Below are 14,969 nucleotides of genomic sequence, written 5' to 3'. Positions count from 1 at the left end.
TGGTGCCTGCTTCGGAGAGTGGGTGTGATGCAGGTGCAAATGACGCTCTGTGGTCCTCCAGTGTCAATGGTGGCCCTTCGGGGTTCAGAGAGCGAACTCTTGCTGGTGAACCTAAAAGGGAGAAAAAGGACATGTCATTACACTGTCACTGCATGCCAAGCACCCTGGTGAGACAGTGGAGATCTGCATCATGGTGTCCTCTACTTCAATGGGGACTCCAGGTTTGAGGCTCACATCAGTGAAGAGACTACACTAGAATGGTTGCACAAGCTGAAATTCTCAGCTCTGTGCTGCACTCTTACCTTTGTCTGGCACCCCCACCTCTCCACATCCAGTTGCACACGGGGCGTGCTGGCTCTAGATCTCCAGGGTGTCTTGCTCATAACTCGAGAGGATTAGGAGGCTAGCGGGGCCTCCAGCCTGCGACCTTGCTATATTGTTGTGGACTGTTTTCTTCCGAAACAACCGAGGAGCATTAATTAGTCCACTCTGTACCTGCAATGCCATTGCAACCTGGCCAACTCCAGAAGAGCACCTGGCAGGGCACATCCAAGTTGCGACCCTCGAACCGCAAGGCACTCCGCCCGAGCAGCCAGGACTCACCCCCTTGGCCAGTCCCGGTGTAATTGACGGTTGGCAGTCAGACTCTAGCACCCCTGAGGTCCACGAGGTGGGGATCAGACATTACCACATCTGCACACTGACCCATGCTAACATGGTACTCAGCCTTTCAGAGTGCAGCAGGTCATTGAAGCGCTTCCGGCATTGCACCACGTCATGGCTGCTGACCAGCACTGCCGCCACCTTGTCACTGGTCAGAGTGTCCAGCTGCACTCGGGTCCATAGTGTCAGCTCAGGGGACATTCTCCGTGGCAGCCTTCCAGGGGTTGCCTGGGCCACTTTTAAACTGACCACCGCAAAAAAAAATGCCCCCTCATCCTTTCCTGGCCAGTGCAAAGCAGCCTAGCATGCTGAGTGGGCCTTTAATTGGCCCCCCCAACGTGAAATCACAGATGGCAGTCCGTTTCACAGCTGCTCTCTGACCCACCTGACGGAGGGAAACTCCTGCCTTGGAGATGGTAGGCAGGCTTTGGAGGGTCAGGAGGGGAGTTACTAGCCACAGGATTCCCAGCCTCTAACCTGCTTTTGTCAGTATTTATATGGCTGGCCCTGTTCAGTTTCTGGCCAACTGTGGACCCCCCCTGCCCCAGGAGAATGATAGTTGAAAGTAGCAGAGTTGCTGGATACGTTGACTGATTTTCCAAAATTTCCTTGATTCTGGAATGATCCCAGTAGATTGTTTTAGCAAATGGCAAACCACTTCAGGTAAGGAGGGAGGGTGAAAACTGGGAACTAAAGGCTAATTAGCCTGACTTCTGTCAGCAAAATGCTGGAATCTCAGAATCACAATCTTTACAGTGCAGAAGGAAGCCATTCGGCCCATAAAAGTCTGCACTGGCTCTTGAAGAGCATTCTACCTTGTCCCACTCCCCTTCCTTTTCCCCTTAACCTTGTATATTCTCTCATTTCCGATAGCAATCCAATTCCCCTTTGAATACCTCGATCGAACCTGTCTCTACCACTCTCTTGAAGTTTGTTCCAGACTCCAACTAGGTGCAAACATTTTCCTTGCATCACTTTTCTTACTCCTTTGCCAATTATTTTGAATCTGTGCCTCCCCAGTTCTTGATGCCCTCTTGAGTGGGAGCAGTTTCTCACTATTTATCCCATCCATAACCCTCAGGATTTTGAATACCTCTATCAAGTCTCACAGTATCTCAGTGCAGAAGAGGCCCTTCGGCCCATCGCATCTGCACCGACGCGTGAGAAACACCTGACCTGCCTACTTAATCCCATTTACCAGCACTTGGCCTATAGCCTTGAATGTTATGACGTGTCAAGGTACTTTTAAAGGATGTGAGGCAACCCGCCTCCACCACCCTCCCAGGCAGTGCATTCCAGACCGTCACCACCCTCTGCGTAAAAAAAAAAAAGTTTTTCCTCACGTCCTCCTCTCAGCTGTCTGTCTCTCTCCGCCACCCCCCGCCCCGGAGGCTGAAAGAGTATAAGAAAGGAGCACCACCTCCTCATTTCACCAAATTCTCAACTCATCAAGCTGCACTTCTTGTAATAGACCTTACCTAAAGCACCTCTTTTCCCCCTATGCACCAAAATCCTACAAATTGCAAAATGCTTACTCTGTCTCACTCAGGCAAGGTCTCCCTTACACCCTTATTCTTGTTAGAATCTGTTTGTAAATGCATTTCATCCGATCGTACTGTGATTTTGATTCAATATGGTTTTGCAAAAGGAAAATAGTGTTTGACAAATTGAGTTTTTTGAGGATCTAACTCGTAGGGTGTACAAAGAGGAACCAATAGATGTTATTGATTCCAAGTATATGCCTGTTGGAAATCCAAACGGGGCCACTCAAAAGGTTAATACTTAAGATAAGGGTTCATGGAATTGGGGGTAATATGTCAGCAAGAATGGAGGATTGGTTAACAGATGGAAGCAAAGAATAAGTATAAATAAGCATTTTGAAGTTGGCAGGCTGTAATTAGTGGAGTGCCAAAGCATCAATGCTGGTGTCCCAACTATTTACAAAGAGACTGAGTAACGTATCTAAGTTTAATAATAGAAAGTTAGGAGGTAATGTAAGCAATGAGGTGGGCACGGAGGTTGCAGAGAAAATTGGACAGGTTGTGAGTGGGCAACAAGGCAACTGATGGTGTACGATGTGGAGGTTATTCCCTTTTTAATTGTAAGAATGGACAAGCAGAATATTTTTTATGTGTGAAACATGTAAATGTTGATGTTCAGAAGGACTCTGGCTTACTCAATTTTGAGTTCCTTGTAAGTGCAGCAAGGAGTTAAGAAGGCAAATAGCATGCTCACCTTCATTGAAAGGGGATTGGCTTTCAAGGATAAGGAAGTCCTGTTTATAATTTTACAAGGCTTTGGTGAGACCACACTTGGAATATTGTGCAGCTTAGCCTCCGTTTCTAGGGAAGGATATACTTGCCTTGAAGGCAGTACAGTGAAGATTCACTGAATTGAACAACCCTTCGTCACAGGAATCAGTGATGCGAAGCTGAGTAAATTGGGCCTGTACTCACTGGAGTTTAGAAGAATGGGAGGTGATGTCATTTGAAATGTACAAAATTCTGAAGGGGCTTGACAGAATAGAGGTATTCTGTAATAGGCGCTATATAACTGTAAGTTATTCTTGGCATTTATAAGGGTGCGTGAGGATAAGATAGAGAAGTCGAAGGAAAGGGAGCCTTGGGAGTTTGGATCTAGCTGGTAGAACAGCAAGGATAACAAGCAGCAAAGGCTGTAATAAGCATGGATTTTGAAAGGGGCTAAATGGAGTTTGACATCCCATCTCAAATGGAGAACCAGAGAATCGGGATGGTAGGGGGTTGTGTGGTGGGAGAAGGCCAAGAATGGATTTTGCCTTTGTGGATTTGCAAAGGAAATATGATGGAATCAGGCTTCAATTAAGTGGAAAGAATCACCACTTGTGAAGCATGTTTCTGTTTTGTGGTTGCATATTGAAAGAAACATCCACAACACAGTCCCAGATGGTGGGGTGCCTTATTTACAAGGAAATTAATAATTTGAAAATTGTCTGTGGAAGCACTTCTACATGTTCTTCTTCTTGTAAATTTTTTTTGGTGATGGGTGCTTGCTAGGCTGCATCCATGTCTAGAAAATCTGAGCAGGGCAGGCTCAATTTCCTGGAATGGTCCTACAACAGGCAATAGCATATGTAAGAGGCCTAATGCCTGTTTTAGCTGAAAAAATGGCCCAAGAGCTTCTGGTCAGGTATTTTTCAGGCAATTCCTCTGACAGAACATTGGTCTCAAAGTGAGCCTTATTACTCTGATTCTATACCTGTTCAAACAGTACAACAATGGCAGCATAGAGGAAACTGACAATGTTATGCTTTCCTGTGTAATTTCTTTCGATGATTGAAAAAAGCCCTTCTGGCATGGGCGGTGATGTTATTTGGTCGTCTTCCTGCTTTTGGAACTAACTTTGCCTCTAATTTATCAATACTTCAAAATGAAGCTTTAGGAAGGGAGGGAAGGCAAAAGTCCAGGATCACTTGAGACCATTGCATGTTGTGTTTTAAAAGATGGAGAAAAGGAATAGCAGAGGTAAGATGGACAAATGGCTTTTCTCAGAAATTTGATTGCAGATTTCAGTACACATTTTAGTCCCAACATAATACATAGTTAGGGCCACAAGTTTGAAATTAATGTTAAACTTTTTACAGTCAGTTGTTGCAAGAAGAGACCAGAAGTGGAGCTTTACTCAGCTTTTGATTTAGTCACAAAGTGAGACTTTACAAATGTACAGCTCATAATTCTACAACCCACCACAAGTGTCAAAAAATGTGTCTTTAAATTTTGTCTCTTTATAATTTTGTGGAATATGTGCGCAGGTAATTATCCAATGAGTGCCTTCCTGTACACACTTACACTCCTACAATATTAATTGTATAAATTAAGTTGCTGGTTGCAGAGAAATGAGTTTAGCTATGTATTTACTCTTTGCAGAAACTGAACCTGCTCCAGTATACAACCAGCAAACTGAGTGATAGCAACCTAATGAGCTTATCAGCTGAGCCTTCAACCTCTCCCTTTGAGTATGTTCCTCCCAAGGTAAGGATGCATTTGTATTCTTTTCTTTTTATGCATTGAGCTATTGATAAAATCTGCAGTGAATGAGCATAACAAAACCAGAAATTGCTGGAAATATTCAGCAGGTCTAACAGCCTCTGTGGAGAGAAAAAAAGTTAACATTTTGAGTCTTTATGACTCTTCAGAACTCTGAAGAAGAGTCATAAGGACACGGAACATTAACCATGTTTTCTTTTTCTCCCCACAGATGCTGTTAGATCTGCTGAGTTTTTCCAGCATTTTCTGGTTTTGTTTCAGATTTCCAGCATCCACAGTATTTTGCACATCTTAGTGAATGAGGGTAGTTTGGTGAGTTGATACAACTACAGGAGGTTGGGTGGAATTTGGTGGTTATGATTTCCAAAGTATTTCTCAGAGTGTAATGAAGTAGTCATACTACAGGGAGGCATTCAACTACCTTCCCAACTCTTACCCAAGAGTATTCCATGTGAAAAGAGTACGCTGAACAACTCTGCTTGGTTGTAATTGTATATCTTTTGGTGTCTGGTGACAGAACAGCATTATAAGAACATAAGAAGCTAGAGCTGGAGTAAACCATACTGCTCACCAATATGACCGCCCAAAAAAATTTATGGCTGATTGTCTGTCTACCTTGACTCCACTTTCCTTCACCACCTCATTCCTTGATTCCTTTAGTGTCCAAAAATCTATCTATCTTGATCTTCCTACAGATGTCTGGGGTAGAGAGTTGTGAAGATCTGCACCTGAGTGAAATTTCTTTTCAGCTCGGGCGTAAATGGCCAAGTCTTTAATTTACAAATATGAATCCTAGTTCTGGACTCAGACAGGGGAGAGATCCTCTCAGTATCTACCCTTTTAAGCCTTCAGAATTTTATACATTTCAGTGAGGAATGAGATCACCCTCATCCTTCTAAACTCTAGGGAATATTAGGCCAATTCTACTCCATCTCTTCAGAGGACAATCTTCTCAATCCCAAGAATCAAAATCACTATTGTTTTGAGTCCAGAGCTACTTAACTGAGTTTGAAGTACTAACTAATCATAAACCACTAATAAGCTTATTCGGCAATCCATATAGCAAACCACTACTCAAATAGATCATTGGATACTCAAAACTACAAGAGTATGAATTCCATGTTGAGTATCAGCCAGGCAAACCCTGCCCAGTGGACTATCTTTTACAGCATCCATTACCAACAGGTCAGTCTTACTAGTCATGAGGAAAAGGTTGCTGAACAACATCTTAGTGACGTAAGTCTAAAAGCAGTGCCAAAGTCAGTAAAACTAGCTGACGTCAAAGTGACAGCAAAACAGGATGTGTTACAGCTATGTATCACTGCTATGGAATCATTAAACTGGAAAGATGTGATTGAGAGAGCATCTACAAACAAAATCGATTACACACGACTAGGTCTTTACAATGTCAAAATGAGTTCACCATCTGATCTCATGTTACACAACTGCATTGTCATTCCACAATCATTGAGGGAATGTGTTATCAATATAGCACATGAAAGTCATCAGTGAATTGTCAAAACCAAACAACTTCTGGGGGGAAAAGGTATGGATTGATCACCATGGTAGAGCGTGAAATCAATCCGTGTCCGCCACGTCAAGCAACCACTATCAAATCTGTCCTCTCCAGATGTCTCAACTACGTCCAGGATCATAGATTTAATGTTATTGCTGATTTCACAGATTTATCCACTGGTGAACCCCTGCTTATGTGACTGATTACAGGAGGTTCCCTGTTGTGGAAATAATCAACTTCAACAAAAGTAGCCATCCTAAAATTTGACCAGATTTTCATCTTGTATGGAATTGCTCAAACAGTGAAAAGTGACAATGAACCCCCATGAGGTCAATAAACTTGCAATCTATCTCGGTTTCACTTATTTAAAAAATCATATCCTGTTGACCAAGAACTAATGGAGAAGCAGAGGGATTTGCCTGTATCTTGGAAAAAGTGATATGTGCAGCCACAACCAAGAGCAAGTCATGGAAGCAAAAGCTGTATCACTTTCTTCGCAAGTACAGAGTGGTGACTTACTGAACTCCTGGAAAGCTCCAGCCACAGTCATCTTTGCATACCCTATGCACACATGTCTTCCTGAGCTACCCCACAGAGTGAATGATCAATATGTTCTCCATTGTTTATCTACAGAAGAATGAGAGTAAATGCAGAGCAAAACATGAAATTCAGAACTAGCACTAAAGCCAGGAGAGAGTGCTTGTAAAATACAATGGTCATTTTGGAAGGCAAACAACCCTTAATGACATCCAACCATTTGCTGTGACTGATACAAAAGTATCAATGATCATTGCTAAACATTGTTCACAAACCATCACACAACTGCATCATTCTTCAAAGCATTGAAAACACCACTTGTAAGCATTGAATCCGATTTGGACATCTTCATCTCAGGCGAAGAACATGAGTTAAATGAGACTATACCTGATTTCAGACGATGTCCTCCTTAAGTGACTATGTTATAAAGTGAACTGTGTTCAGTTGGTAAACAAATCTTACATTCAATCATATACAGTATGATAAATTAAATTAATGGAAAAGGTAGAATTAAATTAATGGAAAAGGTAGAATATGTAATAGTGTTACTGGTGAAGCTGATTTGTTCAAGTTATGCTTAAGTTTGTTTACACTTTTTGGAAACAAACCTTTGAAACATGCTATGTCACTCATTTTCTAAGTGGAGGGAAGTGGTGTACAGTGTTTTGAAAAGTGCAATGTTCACTTGAAGCTACCATACTCATTTGTACCAGCAGAGGGAGTCTGCTGGAGCCTGCAAAAGCAGTTTAATAAAGGAAAGCATTGTTTGCTTATGCAATTTTAATTCTAGGTGTCTCTGGCTGTTTTCTATCCCAAGAACTTCATACTGTCATTCAATATTCATTGACTTTCCACAGACCTCCTTTTGCCCTTGCTCAAAGCCTATTACTTTTCTTATTTGTTCATGGGACGTAGGCATTGGCTATGGCAGCATTTATTGCCCTTGAAGGTGATGGTGAGCTGCCTTCTTGGACCACTGTAGTTCATATGGGATAGTTACACCTATACTGCTGTTAAGGAGTTCCAGGATTTTGACCCAGCAACAGTGAACTACAATTGCTGCTCCTTCAATCAGGATGGTGTGCCCTGGAGGGGACTTGCAGGTGTTGGTGTTCCCATGCATCTGCTGTCCTTGTGCTTTAAGGTGGTAGAGGTTTTGGAAAGTACTGTTGAAGGAGGTTTGACAAGTTGCTGCAGTGCAACTTGTAGAATGGTACACACTTGCTTCAATCGGTAGTGGAGAGAGTGAATGTTGAAGGTGGTGGGTGGGGACCCAATCAAGCAGGCTGCTTTGTCTTGGGTGATGTCAAGCTTCATGAATGGTGTTGGAGCTGCACTCATCCAGATAAGTGGAGAGTATTCCATCACACTCCTGACTTGTGCCTTTTGTTGATGGTGAACAGGCTTTGGGGAATCAGGAGGTGAGATCTTCTCTGCAGAATTCCTAACTTTTCCGAGTTCTTATGAAAGGTTATCAACCTGAAAAGTTAACTGTTTCTCTCCATAGATGCTGCCATAACCTGCTGAGCGCCTCTGGCATTGTTTTTATTGCATTGAAAGATATTTTTAAACTTGGATTGACTAGCTTTAATCTTTTTGTTAAAAGTACTCTAATTTGTTGATTTGCTTGCTTCTGTAGTAACTCAACGCTTGGAGATAATTGTGGCATGTAGCTTTAGCTTGAATGATTATGGTGTGTTTTTTCACTGCTGGAAAGATTTGTGTGGTGAACAGCTGGCAGTGTAGTTCCTTGTTTCTTTAAAAAAAAAGGTAACTGACAAACTACTCCATTGCACATAAATGGTTGTAAGCTTTAATTCATAAGGAACTCATGTCTGCTGAACATGAGTGAAGAGGTCGTGTTAGTCATTTCTCCAAGCCAATTATTTAAAATGGTGGCACAATCATGTTCTGCCACTGCTTTAAAGAGCACTGGATGGCTGTTTCGAGCTGGTTACTATTTGTTGCTCTATTTATAATGTGCCTTTATTTTGTAGCCAAAGAACAAGAGGAAGACCACTGCAAAGCCAAACATGATGACACCACGTGTGAGTCTGGAAGAGCTATTATCTGACTCTGATTCTAATGCTGAAACTGAGGATGATGATTGGGTCCCCGCTAAAATGAAAGAAAATAAGAGAACAAGTTTGGGGGTATGTCTTGTGTATTTAAGTCTAATTAATTTCCAGTGCACTTGCATGTATGGGGAATTCTGATTCCATGGTCCAGCAAAAAAACAATGCTCACATGTTCTTAGGCACTGCCCTCTCAAAAAAACGAAGGAAGGTATGTCACTGGATCTGTTGACTAGGAAATAGGATGGTAGCAGCTGAAGTTGAGGAAAAAGCTTGCCTTCCCATTCCTGATCTGCCCAACTCTGCCCTAGAAGGGACACGCCATTAGTTTTCCAGTGTGTCTATCTGCTTCAGGCAGAAGGTGCTTTTAGTAAAAAGTGCACTCTCTCCAGTTTTACCCAAAAGACGCAGTAAAAAGAGCCAAAAACAGATTAAAGTTCTGTGGGGTTTGTAGTAGCATGAGTGCTTCTCCAAGCTGCACAAGAATAATGCTTGCTAATCAGTACATCCCCCAATCTGGACCTACTTTGTTGCTGATTTGATGGGGCTGCCTGATTATTGTGCTGGCCAGTGATAGTAAGCTGCAGCAGGGTGTATGTTTGGTTCCCACGGCTTGCTGGTGGTGCTATCCAGCCCAACCTCAAAATAGACCGGCCACTAGATAGGTAAAAACAAACCTAACCCAACCCAATGTGTGTGACTTCAATGGAAGGAGAAATGTACAATAGGTTGCTGTCTCTTATTGCCCATTTGCAATATCCACCTCATTCTGCAGCAAAGTTATCTGAGCATTTTAGGTGAATTTCTATTACCTTGTGTTTTTTTTTCTACAGTGTTCCTGCAAAGGTCGCTGTGCCAACAAACAGTGCAGATGCAGGAAGAATAAATTAGATTGTGGTGACCACTGCAGATGCATTGCCAATCATTGTCACAATCGTGTCAATATGGTGAGAGACTTCATCTTGGTCTTTGACTTTTGAACATTCTCTTCCCGCCAACTTCAGTGTTGATGTTCATGAAGACCTACTGATTGCTTGCTGAATCATTGATTTATATAATTTTCTAACCACTCCAGAGGGATTGCTTTCAAATCAAATGGTACTATTCGTGTTCCAAGAACTTGCGATTTAATTTAATTTCTTCAGTCACCTTTTATTTTGGACACTCATTCTGAATTTTTCTTTACTGTGGTGAATGTGTCTCAGGTGACCTTAATATCACTTGAGCATTGTTCATCTTCCTGCATTCACCAGCTTTACTAAAATAACGTTATACTAATAGGGATGACACTCTCTCCCTCATTCCCTAGGTACAGTTCGAAAGAGAGAGAGTCTCAAATTCCAGTCCTCAAGTCTGCTCATCTAGATTTCCTGGATTGTGCCTATTGGCCAGTCATTTTTGATTTAAGCTTTTATCACTAGGCGTATCATTTCCTTTTTAGTCACTTGTGAATCATGAGCACGAAGTTGAGCTCTCTATACATGGGCAGCAGTTTGAACTTTTTTCATTTATGATTATTTTATCTATTCACATGCATTGTATCATTAATATGTAATATGACAAATGAAGTACTTTTCAAACAAACCTTCCAACCGTAATGTGCTCTTGTAACAAATTAAGTATATCAGAGTAGCAAATATTTTCTCTGTATAATCAGTGGAATATACAAAACACAGCAGCACCACTTAAGTACGTGCATTGCCAATACAGCAATGAGCTCTCATTCATATCCAGTCTTCAGCTAACTCCCTTTCAGCAACAAATAAACGAACTACTGCAATCTGTAGATCAATGGTCTGTACGTGTTAATGTGGTCTTTGCTCAGACTTTGGAGCTCCTACCTTCGCGACCATTACATCCAATGAAGAGATTGCCTTCTGTAGGAAAGTTAGTTCCTTGGGTGCACACCTGTTTTGAGAATGTAGAAAGTATAGCTGCTTCTCACAAGGATCAATATAAGCATTCATAAACTACTTTTTGAAAGCGGAGACTGGCCTGAAGGTATAATTGAATATTCAATTACATAAAACAGTTTACAGGACCGTAAACCAATTACTATTCGGAAGTCCCAGTGAATGAAAGTATTTTCAATTCGCAAACTAAGTCACTTGCCTCATTTGCTCTGTTTTATAATTAACTCCTTTCCCCCCTCTCCTTCTTCCCCACTACCATATTTAGCCCCAAGATGATGTGTTTACTGAAAATGGATCAGATGGATCATTTAAGCTGGATGACCCCACTGAATCTGAGTCTTGCTTCTTTGAGCCTCTCAGCATCACTTCTACTGATAAGGTAAGAATATTTCTTAATTCACTGAAATTTATAGGTTACAATTAGAAAAAAATAACTGCCTTCAAGTGTTAAATTTTATTTTTATGCTGATTATAATGTCACTTTTCTGGAGTTGGGCGTAGAAAGGTTGATGCAGGGTAAGTTATAACTAACAGTATTTGAAATCCAAGTGCACAGCAGACATTAGTTTCCATGCAATTTCAGTGATTAGTGTTCATACCATTCAGCGACCAATAGGTTATAACATTTAATGTCAACTTGGCTCTTAGTACCATGTTCATATCTGAATGTTATGTGTTTAAAGGCTACACTACAGTGACAGTGCAATGAAATGTTCCACTGTTGTGCCATCTTCCTGGTAAAATGTTAAACTAAGACCCCCATCTACCTAGTCTGATATTTTTAAATGGACATTAAAAATTGCATGGCATTACATGGGCTCACTTAATGTTCTTGCTAGTATTCCTCCCTTTGCCAGTATTAGCACCAGAAAGGGACACTTCGGATTCATGTACGTGTACATAATTGCTGCTGCATTTGCCTACATTTGTCACTACACATTAAAGTAATTATTGTGTCAAGCATGTTGACAAAATGTGGTTTGCAGATACAACTTTTCTTTCTTTAAGTGTGGCTGTCAAGAAATGGAAAATGCCATGTTTTGTGTATAGTAAGGGTTGTAATAGGAATGACTATTATAACAACAACTTTCATTACAAGTCCCAGGGCAGTTTACAGAAGCATTATAAAGCAAAACTTGACACCAAGCCACATAGTGTTATTAGTGCACCTTAGTCAGAGGTTTTAACAAATGTTTTAAAACAGGAAAGAGGCAAGAGGGGTTTCAAGAGGGAATTCCCAGTGCATTGAAAACATGGCAGAGTGGTGAAAATCAGAAGCTCAAGGCTAGAATTAAATGATACAGCTATCAGAAGGTTGTGGAAACTGGAAGAGCCTTGTGCTCTCACCTGGAGGGGTGAGACCATGGAGGGATTTGGAAAGCAGGATGAGAATTTCAGAGGTGTTGCTTAACTGGGAGGGCAGCAATGTAGGTCAGCAAGCATTGGGATGATTGAGCCATGAGATCTGTTGTGAGTAAAGATGTGGGCAGCAGAGTTTCTGGTTGATCTCAAGCTTGCTGAGGGTAGAATGTGAGTGACCAACTAGCAATGTTGGAATAGTTGAGTCTAGAGGAACAAAGGCTTGGATGAGGGTTTTTGCAGCGGATGAAATGGGGCAATATTACAAGTGGTGGTCTTGGTGATGGCGCAAATATTTGATCTAGAGATGAGTTTATATGAGACTAAGGTGCAATCTGGTTCAGCCTTAAGGTTGTTCTGAGGGAGATGGATCAAATCAATAGCTAGATTTTAGACGACTTGTAGTCAGTGGGTAGAAAAGTTACCACTAAATGCTGAGATTTTATTTCGTTGCAATTGCTGATGCCATTACTGAGGACATATTCACTATTCATTCAGTTGCAGTATCTGCGATATCACTGCCAGTGATGTCCCAGGTAGCTGCACAGAGCCAATGATGGTGGGGATCAAACTCAGTCTGAAAAAGAATAGTTTTTGCTGTCTCCAGCTTGCCCACCTTGCTGAGTGGGTGTGGGGTCAGGGAGCCAAGGGATTGGTGACAGTGAGGCAAGCAGAAGGGTCAATGGACAATGGGCACACAAGCAAAAACGTCAGTGCTGGGAGTAACCACACATGTGCCAGCAGACAGTGGATGCTGTGTTTCTGATCCTGTTCAATATTGGAAATTAATGTCTTGTTTAATTTGGACACTGAAATTTTGTATTAAATGTTGGATGGAGGAGGTTAATAGAATTTACTAATCAAACTTCTTGGTCAGGTTCTGACTGACATCACTGGACAAACAAAGCTGAAGTTAATTCGTAAACCACTGCTGGAGACTGAAGATTTGAACAACACAAACATCAAAAAGAAGAAGAAAACCTTGTTGAACTGCAACACTAGCTTCTTTACTGGATACCCTTCAATCCCCGAAGATCTAGAATAAGTGCCTCTTTCTGTAAATACTTAAAATGCATCTTTGCTTTATTTGTTTGTGACTTGATCATTCCAGAAGGCACATTGCTGTATAGTGACTTCAGCTTTCTTGTGGGGGATCACCATGACTGTCTTTCTATCCCTAGTTTCTCTTTTTTTCATCCTCCTGTGTGTATGTGTGTGTGTGTGTGTGTATATTTAATAAGGTATGTCTAGAGATGAAACTGCATTCAATGTGAAAAGCCATAGAATTGACTGTGAAGAAGTGGAAAATGTCATGTTTTCTATAATTTTACAGTTCTTAACCAGGGTATGTTGAACAGTTGTTCAGAGGTTATACTCTGGTTAGTAACCAGTTGCTAACTAGCGAGGGAGGGACAAAAGGAGAGTTTTACTATTATTTTGATAAGACTTTTTGGACATGGTGTTTATGCTTTTTCCATTTTGGAAAAGGGATTGTTAGCCTTTGATTTCTTTGGCCTTAAAGTATCATTCAAAGTATTGAATCTGTCTTAATACAGTTTGCTTCATTGCAGTAAGGAAAACCATGGTAATCCTATCTCTCTAACCTTTCAATCTGAATAAATTGTTCCTTTTATGGAAGGACACTGTCAGTGTAAAAGTTTGTAGTCTAGCAATTTCTAATGTAATTCTTTCCTACCCAAACATAATGTGATTTTAATTATCACAGCTGAAATAGAAAATGATAGAAATGTGCAGAGAAGTTATTAGCATCTGACATCTTTCAAAGGGAGACTTGATATGTTCAGGAATTACCAGTTTGAGATTTGCAGTATTTCTTTTATTTTTCTGATTAATGGCTATCTCAAATTATTGTTCTGCCTGCCTTTCAGGTGTAATATTTTTGGAATATTAAGCCAGAAGTATTTTAATTTTGTAGTTACAGGAAAGTGATTTAAGTCAACACCATGATGCCATACTTCTCTTCATAATTTAGTCAGAAATTGACTTCAAATATTTTAAATGTAAAGTTTGTGATTAGTGCAAAGCCAGGTTAGCAAAGTTAGAGTCTGCAAAAGATGGGCAAGTACTACTGGAAAATATTCAGTGAGCATGGCGATGTGTATGCTGGTAGGAGCCAGAACACTTTTTGCCTTCTGAGATTGTTGTCCTACCTCTAGATACACAAGTTTACTGTACAAATACGTAGAATATAAACTTCCTATTTTTTAAAAGAAATTATTTCTACAAATATGGCTTAATCTTCAAATGGAAATTTAGTCTGTTTCCAGCACTCTTTTTAACCTCATTGCTGTAGTTTATAAATAAAGAGAAGTGATTAAGAGTTCTGACTGCTGGCTTCATATTTGCACAAATAAGTACTTTGAATATAAATAACTCTGGTAATTCAGACATTTTAAATCATGACTTTAGCATTTGTTTGTAATCTTTTTTTAAAATTTCTCAGAAGGACATTGACCTTTCCATCAAGTTCAGCCTTGCAATCTTAACCTGAAGAATGATATGGAATTCCTTCCAATCTGTCCAGCTACAGTGAGAGGAAGTTTATTTTTGAGTCACTGCTTTATCCTGAAGATGGATTTATGGCTGCAGAAGGGCAAAATAAATCTAAGTGGAGGAATATGCTCTCTCTACTTTGAAAAAGCCAGGTTCCTACTGTTATGTATTCCTTGCATTCTACAGTTTTTTTTTAATTAAAGTTTCCAATGAGGCCATGTGGTTTTCCAGCTAAGGTTCCCTCTTCTCCCCTCTGTTCTGTCTACTTATAAATAAATGTAAAGTTTTACACACAAGGAAATGGATAATGTGTACTTTATGGGGTTGAAATAGTTGCAGTACAAGAGAACCTGACAGAGACCTTGGC

General features: G+C 40.7%; 1 protein-coding gene across 3 annotated transcripts in view; it reads left to right on the top strand.

Annotated features, from left to right (window-relative positions):
- Positions 1–14,429, top strand: part of kif4 (kinesin family member 4) — a 106,531-nt gene extending 92,102 nt beyond the window's left edge. For 2 of the 3 annotated variants that reach the window (XM_041195878.1, XM_041195877.1), the window contains 5 exons: positions 4,569–4,673; positions 8,739–8,894; positions 9,650–9,763; positions 10,995–11,108; positions 12,966–14,429. In XM_041195878.1, the coding sequence (XP_041051812.1) occupies positions 4,569–4,673; positions 8,739–8,894; positions 9,650–9,763; positions 10,995–11,108; positions 12,966–13,133 (657 nt within the window). In that variant the 3' untranslated portion in view covers positions 13,134–14,429. The remainder of the gene's footprint in view (positions 1–4,568; positions 4,674–8,738; positions 8,895–9,649; positions 9,764–10,994; positions 11,109–12,965) is intronic. The other variant, XM_041195879.1, reaches the window with a different exon arrangement.
- Positions 14,430–14,969: the final 540 nt, after the last annotated feature.

The sequence above is a fragment of the Carcharodon carcharias genome, chromosome 9, assembly GCF_017639515.1.
Source record: "Carcharodon carcharias isolate sCarCar2 chromosome 9, sCarCar2.pri, whole genome shotgun sequence".
Taxonomy (NCBI): domain Eukaryota; kingdom Metazoa; phylum Chordata; class Chondrichthyes; order Lamniformes; family Lamnidae; genus Carcharodon; species Carcharodon carcharias.
Note: the sequence above shows the minus strand (reverse complement) of the source record. Positions and strands in the feature narration are given on the sequence as shown.